At 42.1% G+C, this 22,835-nt stretch overlaps 1 protein-coding gene across 1 annotated transcript in view; it reads right to left on the bottom strand.

Moving 5' to 3' along the window:
* The window catches only part of Nachralpha6 (nicotinic acetylcholine receptor alpha6), a 181,098-nt gene that overhangs the window by 48,237 nt on the left and 110,026 nt on the right, over positions 1–22,835 (bottom strand). The window contains exon 8 of the mRNA XM_076894271.1: positions 19,394–19,480. Coding sequence (XP_076750386.1) covers positions 19,394–19,480 — 87 coding nt within the window. The remainder of the gene's footprint in view (positions 1–19,393; positions 19,481–22,835) is intronic.

The raw sequence follows: 22,835 nt of genomic DNA, 5'->3' as shown, positions 1-22,835 counted from the left end.
GTGTATGACGCGTGATAGCTTAATTTCACGTTATTTATCGATATGGATGTGACGTGAAATTAGAAGAAAACTATCTATAGTAAAGTAACAAATATAAGCTCCACGATTTGATGTTCCCTCGTTCTATTTTAAATCGTTAGACGTTACGCGCACAAAAATTACAGGCTACTTATATCAAGAATAAAATTGCGTGATAAAAATAAACGAATACTGAGCGAGTAAGAGGAGAATGGATACGGGTGCGCGTGACAGGGTTCAAACTGAACTTTTGAAAACAAGTGACAATGAATAAAAGCTAAAACAAGGATATTAAAACAGCGAGGAGACGACAAACACGAAAAGGGGAGGTGGGGGGCTACGAAATAAAAGAACTAGGAGAACGATTGACATCGACGCGAAGCGCTTGCCGTTCTTTTGAATAATCGTTAGCCTATTGGACGAGTTTCGTCGCTCGGGAGTTTCTGAAAAACAAACCGTCACACCGTAGAACAGGTTTCGCTTCGTCAGCCCTTTACCGTGCCCCGATTTATCGGCAGTTATTTTTGCCCAGATTAACAAACTCGCTGAAACTGCCTGCCACGAAGCTCTCGAGAGCCTGTTACCGAGACATTCGCCGATGTAAACTTCAAAAACTAACGAACACGCCGATCTATAAGTTGCATCGTCGCGAACACTCGGCTCGAACTTTTCAATTATAATCGCTGAAAGTATTGCGCGAAATAATAACGTTTCATGCGACAGTAGTCAAAGTACAGCTAAATTAAAGCAGCAATGCAACACTTTAATCCTCTGCACTCTCCTTTGTCCAGTGTCGAACATCGAAATCATTAAATTTAATCTCGTATACAGATTGAAATTCCATTCGCGTTCAGTTTCTAATTAGATACTTTATTGGGCGTAATTTAAGTTAGCCTATGCGCTGGCGATAATTTTTGGCCTGGTACTTCCGACGGTAATGAAGAATTCATTAATTTATGTGGAAATGCGCGCATTGGACGACACGGCTGCAATACATTTGCTCTCAAAGCTCTAGATTGCGATCTCCTTCCCCGATTCTGCTATCGTAGCTCCTATAAATTTAATTAATACCGGGTGTATCTCATGTAGTCTTTCTCTTCTCTTTTGTTTTTTGCAATTACAAGAACCCGGATTGCTGTAATTCTACTAAAACTCATGGTGCAGTTAATGGCGAAAAGAACCGAAGTGAAATAGCTTTGTTGCTACAGATAACACGCGGACTGTCGAGTGTCCGATGTATTGCAATTTTTGTAATGGCTTCTACTCTACTGGTCACTGTTTTAATCCCATTTGGTCGAGTATTTTAATCCTTTTTAGCCGGTATTTAAATATGAAGGGTCGGTATCCGTTGAAAATATACGAGAAGCTCCCGCTGAAAGCTAAACAAATATCAATCGGTCAAAAACGTGGCTACTTCTCGACTCGGAATGAAATGGTGTTCATAAAAGAAACGTTTAAGCTTACAAACCATTTTTTCTTTCGGTCGTATTGCAGTCGCGAAACTTATAGTTGCCGAAGCGTGTAAGCAGTTCTCTATAACTTGTTAACCAAAGTCGTTAAAACTCCAAGTGTTATGAATTTCTAATGAATGCTACAAATTGCATTGGCATAGAACCATGCCAAGGTAAACGTAAAATGTTCCCGAGTTCGCGAGACCTTTTTCCACCTTGCGTCCGGGGAAGCAAACAAAAGCAGAAAAAATTACGAGAAAGTTTTCTGAGAAGGAAGGAAAGGAGAGAGAAGGAGAGAGGACAAGAATTTTGCATATTGATAAGCTATAAGGGCAGTATTTTTGTCCTGAACTCGATAACGCGTCGAGTAGATACGCTTCGAAAGAGGAACCTTTGAAGCGATTCGTTTGATTTCCACGCACAAAGGTAAAATTATAAAAAAAAATTGAGAAGATGTTTCACATCTAAAGCTGTTTTATAGCAGCGTAACTTATTCGATTGCTAATTACGCGTGCTTCAGATTTTTAAATCAAATACATATTCACTGAACTACGACGGAATCGGAAATATTTACGAACCATTTATGTAAATTCTATCGGAACCAACAGAATTTCATTTTATTATGTATAAATGTTAGTTTGTAGATGTTCACCATCGGACAGGAGAATATTTATCAATAATGCAATGAATCGTGGCTACTACAAATTTCCAAAACCGCTCGACCGAGGCAATATCATTTCGCCACGACTGCATAACTATTAACAATTTGCGGTTCGCTTTACATTCGACAGTTTATTTCAATCGTTTTGCATTTGATAAATAACAATTAAAACTAGCTAGCAATTTCCCTCACGACAGATTGTATCGAAAGTAGTATCCGCTCTAGCATCCACTGTGATCACTACCCGTGCGATCGTGCACTCGTAATCCTTTTTATTAGTTCAATTAGAAGCTCTGTCGCTAGAAACCGGTATAGAGCAAGCGGTCAGATAGATCATTCGAGATTATCCCACCTCCTTTGAACGCATAGCTTACACTGGCTGCACCTTTAACGAGTCATGAAGTGTCGCGGATAAACGAAACGAGTTCCCCTAAGCTGGCGTTTTTCATGCTCTGTTTCTTCCCTGTCATTGATCAGCTGTTTTATACTTGACATTCCAAAACCGTGATCTATCGCGCAGAAGGGCATATACAAAGGAATATCTGTTGCTTGGTAAACGGAATTCTGATTCAGTTTTCCCCTTCTCTTCTTTTGTCTGCCTGTGCACGCTTCTGTCACTGTTTACGTTACAATTCACCTGTTATAATCTCTGGTGTTAACTGATATTCCTGCAGAGTTATGTCGGGTGACTGGAAATCGATCTGACAAGTACCAAATCCTATACGCATCCACGTATCGTGTATGCGCATCGTCGCCGGGGATTGAATCTTTGATTATCGCGATTTTTTCCAAGCAACGATCGCCGCGTCGCACATTTCACAGGAACGTGGATATTGCGGCTGTAACGCCAGCGGAATTTAAATTTATACGTGACACCGGTCTTTGGTGTCATGAAGCATGGCCGCCATCAAACGGAATAAAATAGTAACCGCTCGGTGAAATAAAATTTCCACTCGGAGGACTCGAAATATCTTATTTTATGCGCGATAGGTCTACGCCGTTTTCCCCCCCCAGGGAAGACAATTGAAAATTGATTACGTACGTACAACTACGATTCGCCTTTGAACGAAACGCAGTTCTGAAGATGAAATTGATACGAATCGAACGAAAGTGTTCAAAAGATGAAAACGCTAAGAGCGATCAACACCTTTCCGGAGTAAATCTGTTCCGACAGCATCCTCTTTGGGTCTGAGAGCCATCAGAGGAGGGATGACGAGGCACTCTTCGAAGGACGCAGGGATGTTGAAGATCAGTTCAGAGAAAGATCGCACTTGCGAGGATGGGGGAATTAAAACGACTCTCTTTGGAATTACGATCTTCCAATTCATTTACCCTCGCACAGGAGTCCCTGGAATGTAATTCTGACGCGAGTATGTAATAATAAAACGTGGGATGTCGATACGAGCGCAACGGTGAAACGTATCGTGTCGTTTGTACAACGGGGTACGAGTGCAAAGGGTTAAGTTCACTCTGAACGATCGTTAACCACCTCGATTACGTACTCGGAAAGTTGGCAGGTTATAGCGCGCGCAATTGAGCGGCCTGTGTCGAACGTTGCTCTAAACGTCGCTCGTTTCGAGTGCTGTCTTGGAATATGCATGTGTTTGCGAACGAGATGCCTCGTGTAATTATCTGCTGCTGCCAGCTTGAAGTGAGTGGTTCGTTACTCGCCTCGAGAGATAACTGCCGACGGAATTGTCGTTCGTATCCATTCTTTGATAGTTAGCCGACGAAATCACCCTTCGAGATCAACGATCGCGTTATTTCCTACGAAACGATAGGAGTTGCTCGGTGTTTTCCGTGCACCATCGAAGAAATGAAAATCTGCGACACTTTCAAGCTGTGACTTGATCTTGAAAAATTCTACGAATCGTTTTCGTTGAACGATTGCTCGCTAATTTTATCTTAAAATCGAACGCGTCAGAGAATACGCGTACACGTTGCTCGAAATTATCCGAGAACAGTGGATATCGAATGATCGATCGGGACGGGAGCTTCGACGAGCGGAAACGTAGCGTTTAAAGCGGTAACGCAGCTTTTATGCATCGCTGGACATCTATGCGGGCATTAGAATCAATTCGAGGAGCGTTATTTGCGGTTTCGCGAACGATTGTTATCGTCGAACGCTTTTCGATCTGCTCGGAAATGCTTTTGGGATCGTCGACGAGTTTAGCCGAGCGTTACGCGCTGATCGAATTACCAACCGGATAAGAGAATATATATGGCTTTAACGGTCAGAGAAAACAGCCGATCGACTGAATTTGTATAGATTCGAACGGTCTTATCACTGACGCGGAGAATGGTGAGAATTCCAAGTGGAGAGCAACGATCGAACGTATGCGAGGATCTTTTCTTACCGTCGATGGCCCTCGCGGTACAATAGGGGCAATGTCGGGAATTCTGAGCATTCACAGGATCCCCTGTTCGCGAGGGAAACTATAGCCGAGGCGAAATGTATCGGCTAGCAAAGCTCGTTTCTCCTACGTCGCTTCTCCGATCGGTAGTTAATCGTCGCCCTATAGAATCTTCCGTCTAGACACAGAGGGGACAGCGTATAAATGCGAGGAAAGATGGAGGCGGGATATTGCTGGGGGAAAGATAGTCGGAAGGATACCTTCATAGAACGTAAAGCAAACTCAGCGTCCTATTGCAGGAAGCAAGACAAAGATCATATTGCAGACACAGACACAGCGTATGGATGTGAAAAAGCAACGCAAGAGATATCTATCCTTTCTCCAAGTATCACTTTTTCAAATGCTTCGTGATTCGCGTGTTTCAAGTTCTTTAATCAAAGGTAGTCTGTGTACCTATCTATTTCATCGAAGGCACTTATCTCAAACAGTATTACTACTGTACTTGTCTTAACTGTCGTTTATATGGTTTCATTACTTTATAGTACATCTTCTCTCGGATATTCAGAACGTTATACAATTTAACTGAAGATGTTGGAAACGTAAGAGATATCGAAGAGCAGAGTGGTCGAAGGTACCTTAAAAATTAGTCTGTTTACCATTTCTCGAGTATAATGCAAATATCCCTGCCCCCATAAAATCCACTTGCGCGCGGCTAGTCTTCAGCATTTAAAGCACGAGATTTGTATGCACAGATTAGATTAGCCCTGGGATTGGGAGATCCTTCGAGTTCCAGGATTGCTCGATCGTCCGGAAGCACCCTCGACGGGTTTGTTTCAATCTAAATATAACAGTATCGCCGGTTCTGAACTTGACGTGTAACGCCGGGTCGGATGCATGTATGCAGCAGCAGGGGAAGAAGCAACTGGAGGACCTGTTCAGAGATTCGGTCGGGGATTTACACGGGCCGTCACGTGGGAAAGAACGTTTACACCATCGCCAAGAGCTCGCTTTGAAACTTCGACTGGTCTCTCGCTCCGCGGATATGTTTCCCTCCCGGTGAGAAGCTACAAATTCCGATAAGCCGTTTTTCGATACTGAACTCCCGCTCGAGTTGGAATTGCTATTAGCGTATCTGATGCAGATAGAGGGGAGTCGAGCGGCTATTGAATTCTACTGATGACGTGCATTTAAGGGGACCAACAAGGACGATCGTCTGACGTGAAAATCTAGACTCTGACGAGCGATAGTTTCCAGAGATACAAAAATGAAGTCTTCGAGGAACAAATTCTTCTTAACCGAAATTTACTTCGAGGAGCGAGATCAACCCTAATCGTATCGGTTCTGGTTTCGTCTTGAATAAACGAGCTAGTGTGTGTGTGTGTGTGTGTGGCGAAGAACCTCTGCCAGGCTTAAAACCCACTTGGAAGGATAAAAGTCTTCACCGGAGACTAGTTCCCAAATCCAAGGCGGAAGATATCGTACCGTGGGCCAAATAGGTCGCGGGTCAATTGCTTCGCACAGAATGTTTTCAAACTACTTGACACCCTTCGTTATACACGCGTTACCCTTGCATTACGAACTCTACACAAGTGGACACCGATAGTTCCCCTGTACTCTCTCTCTCTCTTCTTCTCCTGAGCTTTACGCGGCTCCTCGTAACGTTTCGAGCGGCCTCGATTTAAGAAACGCGATTTCAGAGAGGCACAGAACAGGTAACAATCGATACGAAATTAAGTTTGGTGTACTCTCGCGGAAGTAGTCGTCCTGGTAGCGGGAAATATGGTATCTGCTAGAGTTCGCAAACACGAGGCCTCGAGGGCATCAAGGAGGAAGGCATGCAGGATCGAGTTAGCCTTGCCGATCAAATCTGGGGCCACCCATTGTGACACGGAGTGAGACAAATGGTCTGGTTCGCCCCGAGGAGGGACAACCGGCGTTGGTCGATCGTTTTAGATCGCTTGGGGCAACGGACGAGGACAGAGAGACTTTTGCAGGGCTAAAGGAACGCGATGCAAACATACCATCACGATATTTGTAGTAGCTCAAATATAAACAACAGTGGTGATTCACTTTTAGCAGTCTCTCAGCTGCGAAGTTGGAGATCGTCGATGGAAGCTGCAAGTCTGCCAACATTACTTTCTGACGGGCAGCAAGTGAATCGTATTATCCATGCTGTTGGGTTTCAGTAGAACGGTTTATCCGACTATCGAGCAGCGAATAAAAGATGAGATTAAGTCGTAAGATTACCGCCTGATTAGCTTCGCGATGAACCATAGCGTTTGTGAGTTTAGGCCATCGTATGGAAACTTTAAGGCGATCATCGACTAGTTTCTCTGCAGAAGGATACCCAGAAAGAAAACTTGAGGGGTTGGACTGCTGTAGAAGTACGAAGACCGCATGTGTGTTCCAAGACGAGGGCTGTGAAATTCAAAACCCCCGTAGGCGGTGCTATAAGGCATCGTGTTTATCCGGATGGAATGAGAAGCTGAATAAACACCGATCCAGGATCAGGAAGTAATAAAATAAGGCGCGGAAGATCAAAACTGCGCTAGCGTGGGACAAGTAGCGAACGGTGGTCTTGGAAAGTCAGAAACAATAATGACATCGTGGAGGAAGTATTGAAAACGCTTCCACGAGGAACCAGAACCGTTATATATTATGGATCTCTCAGTCTTGCATCTTTCTTGTTGAAAGCACTGAAGTGGCTGGTGTGTACGCTTCATGAGAAAGGGACCTCTTGATCGATAGACTGGCGCATCCTTGCAATGTACGCCAATACACGTATCAGATCGCCGTTTTAGAAAGACCGCCCTCCATCATCTTGTCGATGAGATCGACGGAGTGTTCACGCAGAAAAAAGTGATCGTACAGCCACGTTTCACTGGATGTCGAAGGAGTTGTTTGGAGCTTTCAGTGGATATGCGACTGTGGATACGGAACGTGAGGGATAATTTTGCGAAAGTCGAAAAATCGCGATTAGGATCGTGAACAGTGAGAAGCGGGTCGTCGTGAAACCAACTACGAAAGACAGCGATCCACAGAAGTCGCTTAAATCGAGTCGCCCTCAGATTACTGTGAAACGTGCAAATAAAATCGAAACCAGTTTGCACAATTTGTCAACGCAGTCGGCAAACTGACACGTTTGACATCTCACAGCTGCGTTAACTTACTGCGGTTTCCGAGTCACCGTAGAGTCCAAGAAAATGTAAGAGCAAACAAGTTGTTCCGAATTGGGGCACCCTGCAGGAACTCTAAGACGACCAACTAGTTCCACCACACGAGGGCAGAGGAAGCTCTTGGGGAGGGTGGTGTACTGCGAGCTGCGCGTGTGATTAAGTCGAAGGCTGCGACCAACAACTTCCAGAAGGACCTCGCGTGCCCTACAAGTGTGTCTCCAGATACGGGGGCAAAATGGGTGGCGGGAAGTGAAGCAGACAGCTAAGCAACAATTTGCTGAGCTCTGGAGTCGTACCGCAAGCATATATCGAACCAGAGTCGAGTTATTTGAATTCCTCTTCGAGCCATAAATTTGATCCGTTTAAATAGAACTCGTATATAATAGATTCTCTAATTGAGTATCCGAGTGTAATTTTTATTTATCGTCATCGTAGATTAATTTCATAGAATATTTACTTATATGAAATTTCATATTAATTGTTTCATATAGACGTTTTCTCTCGTTAAATTGCCAAAAAGATAAAAGTGTAATAATGGAATTTCTTATGGAATTCGTTCTGAGAAATTATGCAACGATTAATTACTTCGGTCGAGACCAGCGCGTTTTCGCATGTTCCAATTAAAGTTCCAATTGAAAATTTCAGCTACTCTAAACGAGTGAACTTGTAATTGCTCATGGAAAATTTCGAACGTGCCGTGGGTATTGAATACCAAAATGTAGCACGGGAGTACGCAACTGCAATTTCGGAAGAAATGGCAAACGAAGGGAATGCACACGATGAGGGAATTGGTGAAATGAAATTGATTTTTTTCAGAGAAGGATAAGATTTTTCACCGATTCAGATGAATTTCTGATCATTCAAAATATGCTCACATTACTATTATACATATGTTAACATTAACAATTTGTTACCCGTTCGAGTTGGCGTTTTATATAATTACGAAATATAAATGCATTTTGTCAAGTGAGGAATTCCTGCTTTTCCATCCCATTTTCACTATTAATGTGTATCATATAAATGAATGTCGACGTCAAACTACGAGTATGCAACAGTTCTGATATTTTATGTGTACAGATTCTGTCAGTCAGCACTGAAATATACATAACAAAATTACCCAACTGTGAATTGTATGTGACGTTGAATATTTGTGCGACGTTAAATTTGGATATCTTTTTCAGTTACCATATTTATTATCGGAAACAGTGTAAAAATTATATAAATAAAATATGTTGTAACGTCTGTATAACGCTTAAAAAAAATATATCTTATTAAAAAACAAACGGTTCAGTATTTTAATAACTTTGAATCAACCACTGGCTATACAATAATACTATCTACTACGCTGTAACGTCAGCTATGACAGGATTACTTTTTATAATGTTATGTGAAGAATACAATGTTCACAAACGACTCGCACTTTACTAACGAGCATAAAAATAAAATTCCACGGGTCATTAGCAAGACTACAGCGCGATTATGTAAAAATGTCAGAACAAATTTGAATAAAAGCATAATATCGTGAAAATAAGAGGCGGCAGTCATTCGACCGACACTGTATTTTATATAAAATTGTAATCTGTTAAATTATATATTGAAATCTGCTTTAAAAACCACCAACTTTTATGTATAACAGTTTGTATAACTTAGCGTTATTATTTTACACTTAATAATTAATAAAATTGAAGGAAATGTATGAAGAGGAGCTACTGTATACCTATTTTCTTACTTTCCTTCCATTTAGATGTCTCGAATAGTTATCCACGAAGGAAAAGATTCTTCTGCTGGACCATTTTTCGTACCAGGATAAATGAAAAGCAAAATAAATATAATAAAATAGAAATACTTTGCCCTTTTCTTTCTCATATCAACAGTTCCAAATTTCATACTGAAACAGGTTATTATCTCGACGTCTGTTCCGTTATTTTCTACATGGCCCATCTCTGCGCTACCCTAAAAAAGGAACGAAAACGAAATAATGCAGTAGAACGCTAGTGGCGTTATTGTTGCTATATAGGTCAGACAGAATACGCCTCCTTACGGCACCTTAATCTCATATTAGCTTAGTATGAAACTGGCGTTGTATGTGTTAATATTTTATGTAGCAACATGAATGGGGAAGTACACGTTGAAACGAGCCGGGACATATTTTGGCGGCTAGAAAAGTGTACACAAGCGTCACAAAAGTAACAAGAGATGTACAAAGACGAATGACGGACTTCGAAGAAGGAAATTAAACGATGGAGGGGATTTTTCTGAAGTACACATCAAATATCCGGCACGAAAATAAAATTTCTTAGTTCCAGCAGTCATGTCTCACTATTAAAGTTAACAATAACTTATTTCTACTTCGATATATCGAGTAGAACTCGATGCTTTATCACTACTTCCAAAGTTTTCGTGCTCCCGTAGTAGCCCATAAAGCGTACACAACCGTACAAATAACGATAAAATACTATCCATTAGCGATCCGTGACCAAACTGGGTAACGTACACGTACATACCAAATCTTGAGAAATAATGATAAAATATTATCAACCAGTACCCAGGGAGCGTTACCAGCCGATGCGCGAGAATTTCCAACAAACCTAATATAAATGGACCTTTAACTCTCTCGGATATCGAAGGTACCAGCCTAGCCTCATCCCTCTGAAATCGATAGAGCGCATCGCTGTATCGTATTAATTCGATCGAACCCTTTTCAGGCTGCTGAAAATTCGTTTAAAGGCAAAGAAGCCGGGTTATTGACGCAAATATTATGGGCAGCAAATCTGACGTATACGAGCGCGGAGTGATGCATGTGCAAGGGCTGTGTGCACATGGCTGCAGGACCGCGGAGGATTGCTATCAGCAGGCAGCATAAAAGCACGCAGGTTCGACGGTGATGGCCTGTCTTCCAAGTCGAGCGTTCCGCGCGACGGAGCAGCGAGCTCTCGCATAAATTTCCATCGCGCGTCGATCGAGCCACGCGAAACAGTATCAGCGGGAAAGGCGCAACCGGGATAGCGCCATCAGCCTTTTTCCTTTTTCCCACCAACCGCCCCTCTACCTCCTCGACTGGCGCTATTTCCTTGCCGGCATTTATGCATTATTCCGGCGGGCTTTCGCGTTCGAGTGGGGAACTGGGTCGGGCGGCCGGTATCGAATTAATAAATGGACCACCACCACCGCCGCCGCCGCCGCCGCGGCGTAAGAAGTAAATGGAATGGGTTGCCGCGCGGAGGAGATAAATGGCGCGGCAAGTGATTACGAATTTTCCGCGTGTCCGACGTGCTCCATTTCCGCGGTAAGCCCGATCGGATCGACGACTAACGAAACCGAGTCGAGAGATTCGAGCCACGAATTTTTCACCAATTACTCTTTTACGTCACGCCGCTAAGCTCTTTTGTCACTCGGATATATATAGATTTCCTGTTGCGTCGTTGCAATTCCGCGAGGCGAGCCGTTTCTAATTTCGGTTCGTTTGCCAGTTCCATCAACGGTGGATTTATTAGTTCGATAGTCGATTTCCGAGTGTACAGCGCGGAATACGGGATGACACGCGTACCTTCAGCCTCCAGAGGAACTTCGAAACAGCGAATCATAGAATTGCTCGAAAGAAATGGAAAAAGAAATGTTCCATCGGACCGTCTCTTTTCATAACCCGAGCGAAACTAATCCAACATCAATCGAATTACTTATTTCGATGGCGGAAACAGTAAAATGGAGGTTAATTAGTTTATCGACGTCCTTTGAAGCAATCCTCGAAATTGATCCTGTTGCTCGCGCACAGCCAGGATGATCTGCCTTTGAAATTGTTCCTGAAAGGCATGGTGAATCTAACAGAACGGATGCTCGTGTTCGCCGCAAAGCGTCGAGGAAGATTCGTGTCGATAAAAAAAGAGAGAAGAAAAAACAAAACCAGAGGGGGAAAAAGGCGGAGAGGCGGCGAGTAAAATCGGCGAAAAACATCGAACGAGATATCGATTCGCTTACCAAGCGTTTCTCCGGCTGTTTCACCGAAGATGACTTCGTTTCCCGATAGCGGCCCGGGAGAACGTCTCTTTTTCCGCTGGATAACGTTAATTGCCCGGGACAGTCCCAATAAAGGGTGCCCATGAAATCATCCGCCGCCTCAAAAGCAGCGATCGAGGGCACTCCATTTGGGCGCGTTACTCCCGTTTTTTATCGGCGAATCGACGATTTTGTTTATCGCGACTCGACACCACGGACGGCTGGATTGGTTATTGGAAATGCTGTCTTGATTTATTTCCAGTTCGGCCGTTTCGAACGGCGCGACACAACTGCGACCTGTCGTCGCAATCAGGAGCGACGTCGAGTCGAAGGAAATAACTCTGTATGATTGCCGAATAATGAGAATCAAAAAAGTCGCTCGGCTGTTGGTCGCGTTTAGCGTCCAAGTTTCCTCGTTAAGATAAAAACTATCCGGAGCCATCGTGGAAACGCGGCGTTGCAATGTCGCGAGATTATTTCCTCGAGAAATGACGAATCGCGTTTGTCGAGTTTTCGTTACAATTGCTATAATTTCTAAAAGTGTTTAAAATTATCACTTCTCCTAAAAAAAAATGTAATATTTTATGCTGCATGCTTGCAGTTAATAAATTAATGTAATTTATTTCTTCTAATATACTCAGAAGAGATCTATAGAACACTAAGTAATCATACGAAGAATCCCTAATTCACTAGTGCCATATTCTTACTTCATAAAGCAGGTTACTCATTCCAATAAACCATCCGAACCAAAGAAATGACTTATTTCTGCTAAAGATTAACGATCCAATAAATCAGACAAGATTTTACCAAACTGGTAACAGGTTCGACGAAAGTCCCTGTTCTTGCAGAAGAATGCCACAAAACTACCACTCCATCGATCCCTCGTTAGGAACTAATTCCGCGACACGTGCGAGGCTAATTGCCCGGGAAAGAAAGATGGTAGCCCATAGTTAGGATACGGTTGCTCGTAGTCAGCTGGGAGCTATTTTCAGAAGTGCGGTCGTACCGTGGTCGGTGGCTTTCTTGACAGTTGATGTCACCAAGGAAAATGAGGATAGGGAAGGGACCTCGCGACAGGGTGTTCAGAGAGAACGAGCGCAGAGACATTAAAAAAAAAAAAAAAAAAAAAAAAGAGAAGAAGAAAGACGACCAACCGTGGCACTGGCAGGAAAGTGACTCTCCGTGAAAAGAAAGAAACATTTTTTCACGACACCACAATATGTAAACGAATTCGCAGCGAGAAGACTCTTTCCGGGACACCATTTTAGGATGCGTCTCGCGTATCCTCCTTCCACTGCTGCCACCTGGCTTTTAATTAAACTTCCCTCAAACCATCTCGCCATCTTTTCTCTCGCTAGCCACCACTCTCAAACGAATATACCTGACCTACGATTAATGTTCCTGTTCTTCTTCTTCCGCTGCTTCTTTCCAGTTATATTTAGCCGACTGTTTATTGTCGCCGTGGGAGAGATCAGAAACGAGCCGAGCGGCACGGACATCGATCGATTCCTGAGTCACAGTTTAGCGTTCCCCTTAGTCAATTATTATGGAAGACACGGCTGTTTCATTACTTATCCGCCATTGCTCACGGGCGCATTGTCGCCTCAAAATTGAAAAACACTCGATTTCGTTAATATAGAAGAGCACTCTGATAAAGTTCGTATCGGTACCGATTTTACGTGATGCTTTGTCAGGGAGACGATCTTATTAAATGATAAGAATTTTCAAGTGTATTCTTTCCCCGAACTTGGTCCCTTTAAACACTGCACGAACGCGTGGTTAAAAAGACGGAGAAATATCAAACGACTCTCAGGGAATTCTGGGCATAATTAAATTCTTTCTAGAGTTAACCGTAATAATAACGTTTGAACTGTTCATTATTTCTTATAAGCATTTTCACGCGTAAAATTATGCCTACCAACTGTTGAAACTTTCTTTCATTTCCCTCTGGTCATCGATTAAAGGCACGTTATCGTATACTTAAAGAATTTCTCTGAATATTTTTCTTTTCGAATGATTCATCAAACTTCTTTTGCTACGTATACGAAAAATACCATCGTCTGCAAGAAGCATTAACGATAACAAATGGAAGAAAGGTCGTTTAGAAAATTACAGACTGTTTTACTCTTTGTCGTTTGTATAGTGTTCCTCGTACAGAACGTAACGAGAATGAATGACCTACATATTCTGGATGCGGTTTGAGGCAATTGTAATCTTAGTAACTCTGTTCAACTGTATTTGCCTTCGTTACGAAAGATGCAGAAAGTATGCGCATCAAAGTTTCAAATGAATAATTTGGACGAGTTATTGATCAGAGAATAATAAATTCGTTAATAACGCTCGGTTTGTTGATACACGATGAACTGGAAGGGTTTCATTCCCAATAAGTAATTTATTGCGCAAATTTTTGCTCACGATATTACTTAATTGAACTAACTTTTAACTATATACGACCATTTTGCGAACACTGATCGTACATATCGACGGAATAATAAATATAGTAATTACCGTTGGGATTATTTCTGCAGAGAAATAAACTTACTTAAAACTAATCCGATCGTTGCTAATTTTTAAACAGTAAACTCATGTTAACAGGCTTTTTAAACGATGTAGCATCGAGCTGTAAATAAATTGCCCTTCTACATTATGCATACGATTTGATTTGAAAAGGCGTATGACGAAAGTCGTTCAGATCATGTAGAAACAGATTTTGTGCTGTATAAACATTTTCGTATAATCATCTTACAATGTTTGTTGAATTATTGCACATTCAGAGTTCTGATCAATTGTATTAAAAATTTCCAAATTGTTTAGTGAGAGCTTACTGTCTTCGCTTAACGCGAACTATACTTTCGTTTGAGTAATTAAAATTTGTTGAGAACATCAGCAACGAAAGCGTCAGTGTCCTGTGATACACGTTGCATTTGATACTACGGATTAGTTAACGCAGCAAATTAATTTTAACGAGAAAATGCGTAGAACGTCTCGTTGTTAAAGGAGGAAGCCCATGTCTGGCCGCGAAATTGAACTTACTGTTTGCACGATCTCCTCGATAAACTGATGCAATATTCCTTGCTAAACCCGCGAAAGGGGAAATTACAGGCTATGGGTAAACTATGGGACCTCTCAACAGGCAATTAACACAACAATGTAACAATATACCTAGGAGTTCGGTGCTACGAGTATAATTCTCTAAAGTATGACACGAGTACACAGGGACAATTAAGTTGGTTAACGAATTTCTCTAAATGCACCAACTGCGCGTTCGAGAACAAGAACAATTAGTACAGTATATAGAAATGGGGGGGGGGGGGGAGGCTTAAAAGAACCGTGCACGTTTCTGAATAATTCAAATGCCAACAATACAGGTGCCCAAGAAGGTGGAATTCTGTTTCGAAGAATGCTTACTCATATGCTTTTCGATTTTAAAAAATACCCCAGAGTTCCTCTATTATACTATAAATTATCTATTTGCTATTGAATTTCAGTTTTCTACTATTTACAGATCAAATTTGAGAGAACGAGTTAGAAGAAAGAGAGAGTGTATAGAATTTGTATATACATGTAACAATGTAGTTAATATGTCTGTTTACACTGAATTTGCAACGCTTGAAAAAGGTGTACGATGTGATTTTGTTATTTGTAATTAATTACTTCTTTTTTTTTTATTTGCTTCCACAACTCTCGCTTGTTTCTTAAGCACCTATCATTGTTGGTGTTGTCAGTCCTGAAATTACACATCACGAAGGGGTATAATATAATCTAAACATTAATGTAGCATTACTCTGGTGAAAGGGTTTAGAAAGGAACGTTCAAAGAGAGAAAGAAGTGGGCGTAGGGAAGATCAAACGATCGTATCTCCGTTGAACCGGTTCCCTGCTTGTAGCGCTTTTCGTTCTGAAATCCACGACGGGACGTTAATATTTGCGTACGTAGCCGTAACCTAAACGCGAAAGTATAAAAGGAGAACGCATGGAATCATAATTTGTATTTTTATGTAATAAAGACATTGACGGAAACGAGCGACAATTTTGTGTTATTATTTTTTAGGGTCCATCATTTTGATAGGACGTATTTTAATGCACTTTTTTCTCGAGCAAGATATTCTCTTTCACCTTGTACATTAAATAGCACGGAAAAATTAATGCACCGTGCGATTCATTTCGTGGCATAGCTCACTATATGCAGAAAGCAGGAAGCTTTTAATTTATTTTTTGAAATTAAATTCTCTTCCGTATTCGAGAAAATAATAATATGTTCATATTCTAATTAATAAATGCCTTTGATCTTCACATAAAATCTAATGTATATTCTAATGTGCTTAATAAATCATGGAACAATTTTATGTATAAATGAATGGAAAGCTGTACGCAACCACTTTATCGTGAGTTTCTGTATTGCAAGCTTGAACAAGAATTACGTATAAAAAGAGACAATCTCGAATCGGCATCCAACACTTGGACGCAATGTCCGCAAACCACCGTCCAACAAGCTCTTGCTGAGACTGATTTGAAATAGAAAACGCGGCAAATAGACGGAGTTAGCACAAAGCTACGAAGAACTGTTGACCGTCCTGTCCATCAGAGCCTTCACCGCAGGCCAATGCTTGCGGAGAAACCAGTGCTGGTGATTCTACTCGCGAATAGATTAAACGTTCGAAAATTGTTTCGAGTTGCTCGTTTGCGTCAACATCGCGTGTTGCGCACACTGTTATAAAACAGTGTCGCTATGAAAAGCTATGCTGCACCGTGCAACAATTTTCGAAAGTGTACAAAGTTATTAATTAGTAGGGAAGACTGCGATTGAATCATCGAGTACGTATATTCAAGAAATATTTCAAATAGCTGAATTATTCGACTAACTGATACTAGATCGCACGAATTGCGATTTCACTTTCCAATCGACTGGCTGAGGTACTTAAAAGACTAGAAAATCCGTGCTCGCGAGAGACAAAAAGAACATCGACCGCTAAACGATATTTTTAAAGACGAACAAAGTTATTTAATTTAAACAATTTTCGCGACTAACCAAGTAACATTTTAATTAAAAGCCTGCGGGGGTTTAGAAGCTCTGCCCCTTTAATAGAACAGCCTGGCTGCGACTTCGCGTTGAAACAGTCTCCGCGTTAAAAAACAGTTCTAAATTCGGATGAACTTTGTCTACGTAGGAGACCAGTTTAATTTTCAAATTAGAATGGAATTAACTTCGTAATTGACACTGTCCAACGTTTCCTTTCTGTTACATGCAACCTTTTCTCTCTTTGGATAACAGAAATTCGTTGCAGAAAATGCGAACGCACGCGTAATACTTATTGTAATCGGTTTATTAAATTACTAAGGGATTAAACGAGCGAATAATATGATGTTACAGGAGGGGGATGATAAAAATTGCAAGGTCGTCGCGGTCGAACAGCTGTTTGAAAAAGTGCGCGTTCGGTTGTGCTTGGCGTGGTATCCGCTGGCGAGAACGAGCCGGAATATTCACCGTGTATTCGGGTTGCGGCAAAAAGGATTTGCAGAGTGCGACGGCAGGGGAAAGTTGTTCGACGTAAACGCGTTACAACTTCCGGAACGACGTTACCGGCCCGCCTCAATGGCCCTTAAAACTTGCACACGTTCTCGCGGAATGAGATGTAACGCGATGTAACGACACGAGCGCCGCAACTCTTTCTTCCTCGCGAAAGAACAATTACGCCGTTGCTGTTTTTTTTTTTTTATTCCACTTCGACCCGGTATCCGGCGGCTTTCGAGCCGCTTCCGCGCGCGCTGACAATGATAATGAATTGAATTCATCGCGGACGTGACTTCTACTCTCTAATGAATCTCCGTATGAATCTTTAAGCGCGCAGTGTCGCCGTTTGACAACGCGTTATTTCTCTGCGCGTCCCAGCGTTTTACCAAACTTTTCTCATCGCGAAACACTTTTGGTAGTTTAAGATTTAGTCGGTAGATTAGTTGAAGATTACAGAATAACCTCAGATGAATAACAATAACGGAATAGAAAATAATATTTGGAGAAATTATGGAATTACTCCGACGCGATAGCTGCGGCTAGAACGATGCATAGTAAGTGAACGCGAGGTAAGGTATTCTTGAAATGACAAAGAGTTTACTGACGAAGATACTTCAAGGATGATTGATCGAAGAGGAAAATCCTCAAACACAGCCGAGAGAAACGATTCTCGTATCGTTGGATTTTATTGACACTTTCAGGTCGCGCGCTACGTTTTCGTTAACCCGACTGTTTCGTGAGATTCGAATCGTGCCTGAAAAAGTTCGCAGGAAGCTCGCAAGACGATTCTCCCTTCGAGTGGAATTGCTTACAACGGTGCGCGCATATTCGATAATGGGAACTAGTTAAAACGAGGTTAGTCGCTGTTAATTAAAGCAGGATTAGCTTGCATTACTGTTGCTTAATGCAGCTGTGTTCCAATTGTCAGTGTTTTACCAAAAGATTTCCTAATTCATGAACAATTCATACACAATTATTAAAATAATTTCAGCCGCAAGTATATTTAAAACGTGTCGGAATATTTAATAATTGTGAAAAATTCTCTTCGGATATCCGTCTCAATTCTCGCAATCTATCCTCCCACGGAAGAACAATATTTCTCTTTCGATTTTGCCAGTCGCGCGACACGGTTTCCGCATTTCAGTTCTGCTCGCTTATTTTCATTTCAAATCATCGAGGTTGATTCATGGCCGAGCGGAGCGGTCTCGTCTTTCGACGGTAATACGATTTTCGATCCCGTCGAAGCTGGAAAAGTACCGAGAGCCAGCCGGCCCGGAAGACGCTGATAGTCGCGATATTTCGCTATTCGTTCGGCCACTCCCGCGAAAATTAAATTTCCTGCCCGCGGTTAACTCGATGGGAAAAACTCAACCGGTGCGATGGTTACCCGTTAAGACGAGACGCGTTCCATCGCGGGGACCGCAAAAATCTTCCCTTGATAAACAAGATTTCACTCGTCGACGTCAAACGAGTTTAGTTTAGCGAGATAATTGAAAAATTCCCGCGGCCAGAGACGAGATTCGATTCGACTTTCCATCTATGTCGGTTATACTTTCAAAACCCAGCCATTTAACGTATTTTCACCCCTTCAGTTTCGAGCTGTTATTTCGTAAATTACTTCTCTCATTCTCAGCTAACAATTTGATCGTGAACAATCTTCAAAAGAAGAGATTTACAAATCTTTGTTAAACATTCCACAGAATATTGGTACCGCGAATCGAGTAACGAATAACTCAACGAAGACGAGGTACTTCGACAGAACGAAAAGTCGCGTAACAAGCAGGGCCATCGCCACCGAGAGACGGTTAGACCGTCGAAATAAAATCGTTCCTCGGTTCGAAGCAAACCGAGCGTGTAATCGCGTGCAACTTCGACTCCGTCGGCGTCGGATGAGAAACGACTCGACCGTGTTCGCTCATAATCGACGCAACCACTTGGACGTTTCCTTCCACCTTCCCCGTCGTAGGGTGAACAATTTTCGATGCGCGACACAAAGACCTACACGTCTCCTCCTGTCGAATCTGAACGACTTTCGCATTCTTCTTACCCGCTCGTACGTAATTCGTCTCCTGCGTTTCTCCCGGTGGTCGTCGCTTCCTGAGCAGAACCGTTCAACGACAGCAACGAGAACACCGTGCACGTATATTTACATGAAGACACGGATAAGGACAGAGAACTTCAACAGACACACGGTTGCGTACAACATTCGGTGACGATAATGATAGGTACCTATTAGAGGGACAGCGTCCGAGGTCGTCGGCATGCTTTCTGCCACGAGGTTCAGGAAAACTGTCAGCGAGAGCAGAATGGTCACTCCTGCGGTAGTCGGAAAAGAAAACAGGTATACGTATCAGGATGTGTTCTTCTTGGTGTCTAGTTGCGAGGTGTTTTCTGGACTTTAATCACAGGTGTAATACGCGAAGGCTGGAAACCAGGTCGAGCCGTGAACACGTCTCGCGATAAGATCGCCTTTCCCCGAAAATTTCGCGATACCCTCGGCTTCCTTCGAGTCTCCAGCGGGAAAACGTTTCGAGAACTGTTCCGACGGATCTTACGTATTGCTCCGGTTCGACGAACACCCGTCGAACGCGACAACGGGACTCCCGCTGTTTATCGAATCGGGTCCCCGAATTCTCCAGGCAGAAACAAATTTCTGTGTGTCGGGATTCGCTTCGGGTCGATTTCGATTTCCGTTTCTCCTCCTTCGATTCGCTTCCCTCTTTCGGTGCAGTGAAATACTGGATGCTCGTCTACACGAGTGTCGCGAGCCAAACTGATCCATCTGATCAGAGATCAGATGAAACGTAACGCGATGTGATTAATTGTCCTACGAGGCTGGAATAAAATCTCAAACGACGACGAATCGTAATCAAGCTTTACTGCTGTGTAATCCTTTTCCCGTGTTCGTTGGTGAAAACTTGTCGAGAGACTGATGAATCTCACTTAAATTTGGGAGATTCTTCGGGAGCGCAGGCCAGGAGTTAAAACGTTCATCGGAGACCGAAATTCCGGACTTCCTTGTCGAGAGACCGACCGTTTCTATCTGGTTTGCCTGTGAGAAAGTTCGCGCAGAGAAATCTGAAGAGTAATAACCTTCCTCTGTTCAATTTTACTCTTCCCTACGAATTGTTTGTCACATATTTCGTTTTTCTTAAACTCGGATTAACATTAAGGCAAGAATGATTTAAGAACTTGATAGTGCTACTTGTACTCTGTCTACATTACGGAAACAGTTGAAAGGATCGATTTCACGCTATTTCTCGATTCGCTGTCTATCACTCTAATTTTCGATTTTTCACACCTAACATTATATTATGCGAATCATTTTACGTACTTAACCAGTAAATAGACATTGGTCCCTAATGTTTGCTAGAATTTAATCACGAAAAAAGTTGAACATTTTCGCCAAAAACCTACTTGAAACCCTAATTAACCCGTATTAAAATGATAAAATCTTTGAAGCACTATATCTCCGAAGATAGCCATTTTGCATCAAAGAAATTCAGCTCGTTGGAACCTGGGAACCTTCCCCTTGAAAACGCTTTCCGAATCATCTCGATCCGACTTCCGGTTCTCGAAATATCGTCGTGTATAGAGAAGGGTAATTTTTGATCGGTTACTACGTCTGTCCTTATCGAAAGGACTCGGACCTCTCTCTCGCTCCTGGTCACTGACCTATCTCATTCATGTGTCACGTGGTCTGTCTAGACAACTGCCAGACGGTTTTTTTACTATTACTATTAGTGCGTAAACACTTCCGGGTAAAACAGCTGACTCGAGTCATTCATAAGTAGCGCAGTCATCTGGCGCGCGGCAAAAACTTTGAACTCTTATATCTCAACAACCGATTGAGATATCGAGATGAAACAAAAACTGATTTCATTGGCGGAATTTCCTCTATCTACTCGGTGGGTTTTGGTAACCAAATTTTTTGGTTTTTTTCGGGGCTGTTTTATAAGTTCGAGTGACTTTAAAGGCAAGTTGAGATGAAACTACAGCACTACAATTTAAACAAAATTTTCAATAGTTTTCCGTTTATGATGATTATTCGATCGATTTAAATGCATTCAAGATGTAAAGCTGCATCTATCGTTATACTAAACGTGAGAAATACTTCAGAGGCACGAACAAGTGTAAAGCGTCGACGTTTGCCAGCCACGACGCGCATTTCCGGAATTGCGTCGTCAGTATAACAGCAAGAGCTAGTAATTCCTTCGTTGCCAATCTATTCCGTTCTATTCTATTTCGCGTTCCATCAAAGGCGAACGCTTGACGTCACGGTTCTCTATTTTTTTCAGGATTCGCGTCTCCGGTGAGAATGATAAACGAGCTGATCGAAGAAACAGCCGACAAAGAAACGTGACACGAATGGAACCCTTCGATCACCCTCGGCGGAGGATTGAAGAACGCTCGAGAGGTGAGTCCGATACGGGTTAGAGTGAATTTTCACGGATGCCAGATTGCTTTATTCCACCCTGCTTCACTGGAATAGTTATTACGCGGGCACTTTTATCAATCAAAGTAAACTGTTGGAAATTGTCCCCTTTTGTCTGCGATTCTCGCGATCCGCGATCGAATCAACCGCAAGCGCAGACTTTACTAACTCGAGTTATTGTATTATAGAAAGCTCGACTATATATTTAAAAATGATGAAAATCGAAAAACGGGTGGTCACTCTGCACCTCGATGAAAATTCGTTCAAGTAGAACTAAATGTAAAAGTCAAAATTACTTTCATCTCATAGATCCCCATAGAATTGCTACGCAATGGTGCGCGTTGAAATTCTCTCGCACGAAACTCCACCATTAATTACTACCGATAACTAATGAATTATCACACTTATGCCTCGCAATCACAGGAGATTAAATTGGCGTGTGACGTATGGCTTATTACGAGCCGCATAAGATAGAGTATGGTATCGGTTGACGCGAGCTGCGTACGCGTGTATTCGCAATTTCGGTGTACGCCAAAGCTTATGCGATCGCGTGGCCATAATCCTGGGCGTGAACGAGTATTTCGGGCCACGCAACTTGTTTCCACGTTGCCAACCGAGTCGTTAATAACCATACGCAACGCGGTTAACGTGTCCGGAATTGCTTTATTACGTGATAACTACCATCATTTGATATAAATGACACTCGATTACTTGTGTGGGTTTAGGTATCACTGGCTAACTTGAGCTCGCGTTATGGTAGACAGAATGTACGCGAGTGCCACTAGCTTCTGCTACTAATTGTGGCTCGAAAATAAATGACGGCTCGAAGGCAATTAGACTTAATGAGGATAACCATTTTTTATACATTTCGCGATAACAATACTAATTTGCAACTATTAAGATTATATATGTATATGTACACCACATAGAGGGTTGAAGATAGAATGCTCAGTAAAAATAATACTAATTCCTGAAAGTTCGACTAGGAAAATATTCGATTTTCATTAAGCAAAATAATTAAACAAATATTTATCCTCGATATTTTTGTAGGATCGAATTTGAAATTCCAATTTCGTTCAGCAAACCGAGGGATACTGCTCTACTTCGTTCTCTACTTTCATAAACTCATTTTATTTTCACTTCTGGCGGAATATATTCTTTCCTTGTACGTTGTATCGAAATTAAATGAATATTCTATATGTACGCTAAAAGTATAAATGGTGACAGCGTATCAAT

This window comes from Xylocopa sonorina, chromosome 4 (assembly GCF_050948175.1).
Source record: "Xylocopa sonorina isolate GNS202 chromosome 4, iyXylSono1_principal, whole genome shotgun sequence".
Taxonomy (NCBI): Eukaryota; Metazoa; Arthropoda; class Insecta; order Hymenoptera; family Apidae; genus Xylocopa; species Xylocopa sonorina.
Note: the sequence above shows the minus strand (reverse complement) of the source record. Positions and strands in the feature narration are given on the sequence as shown.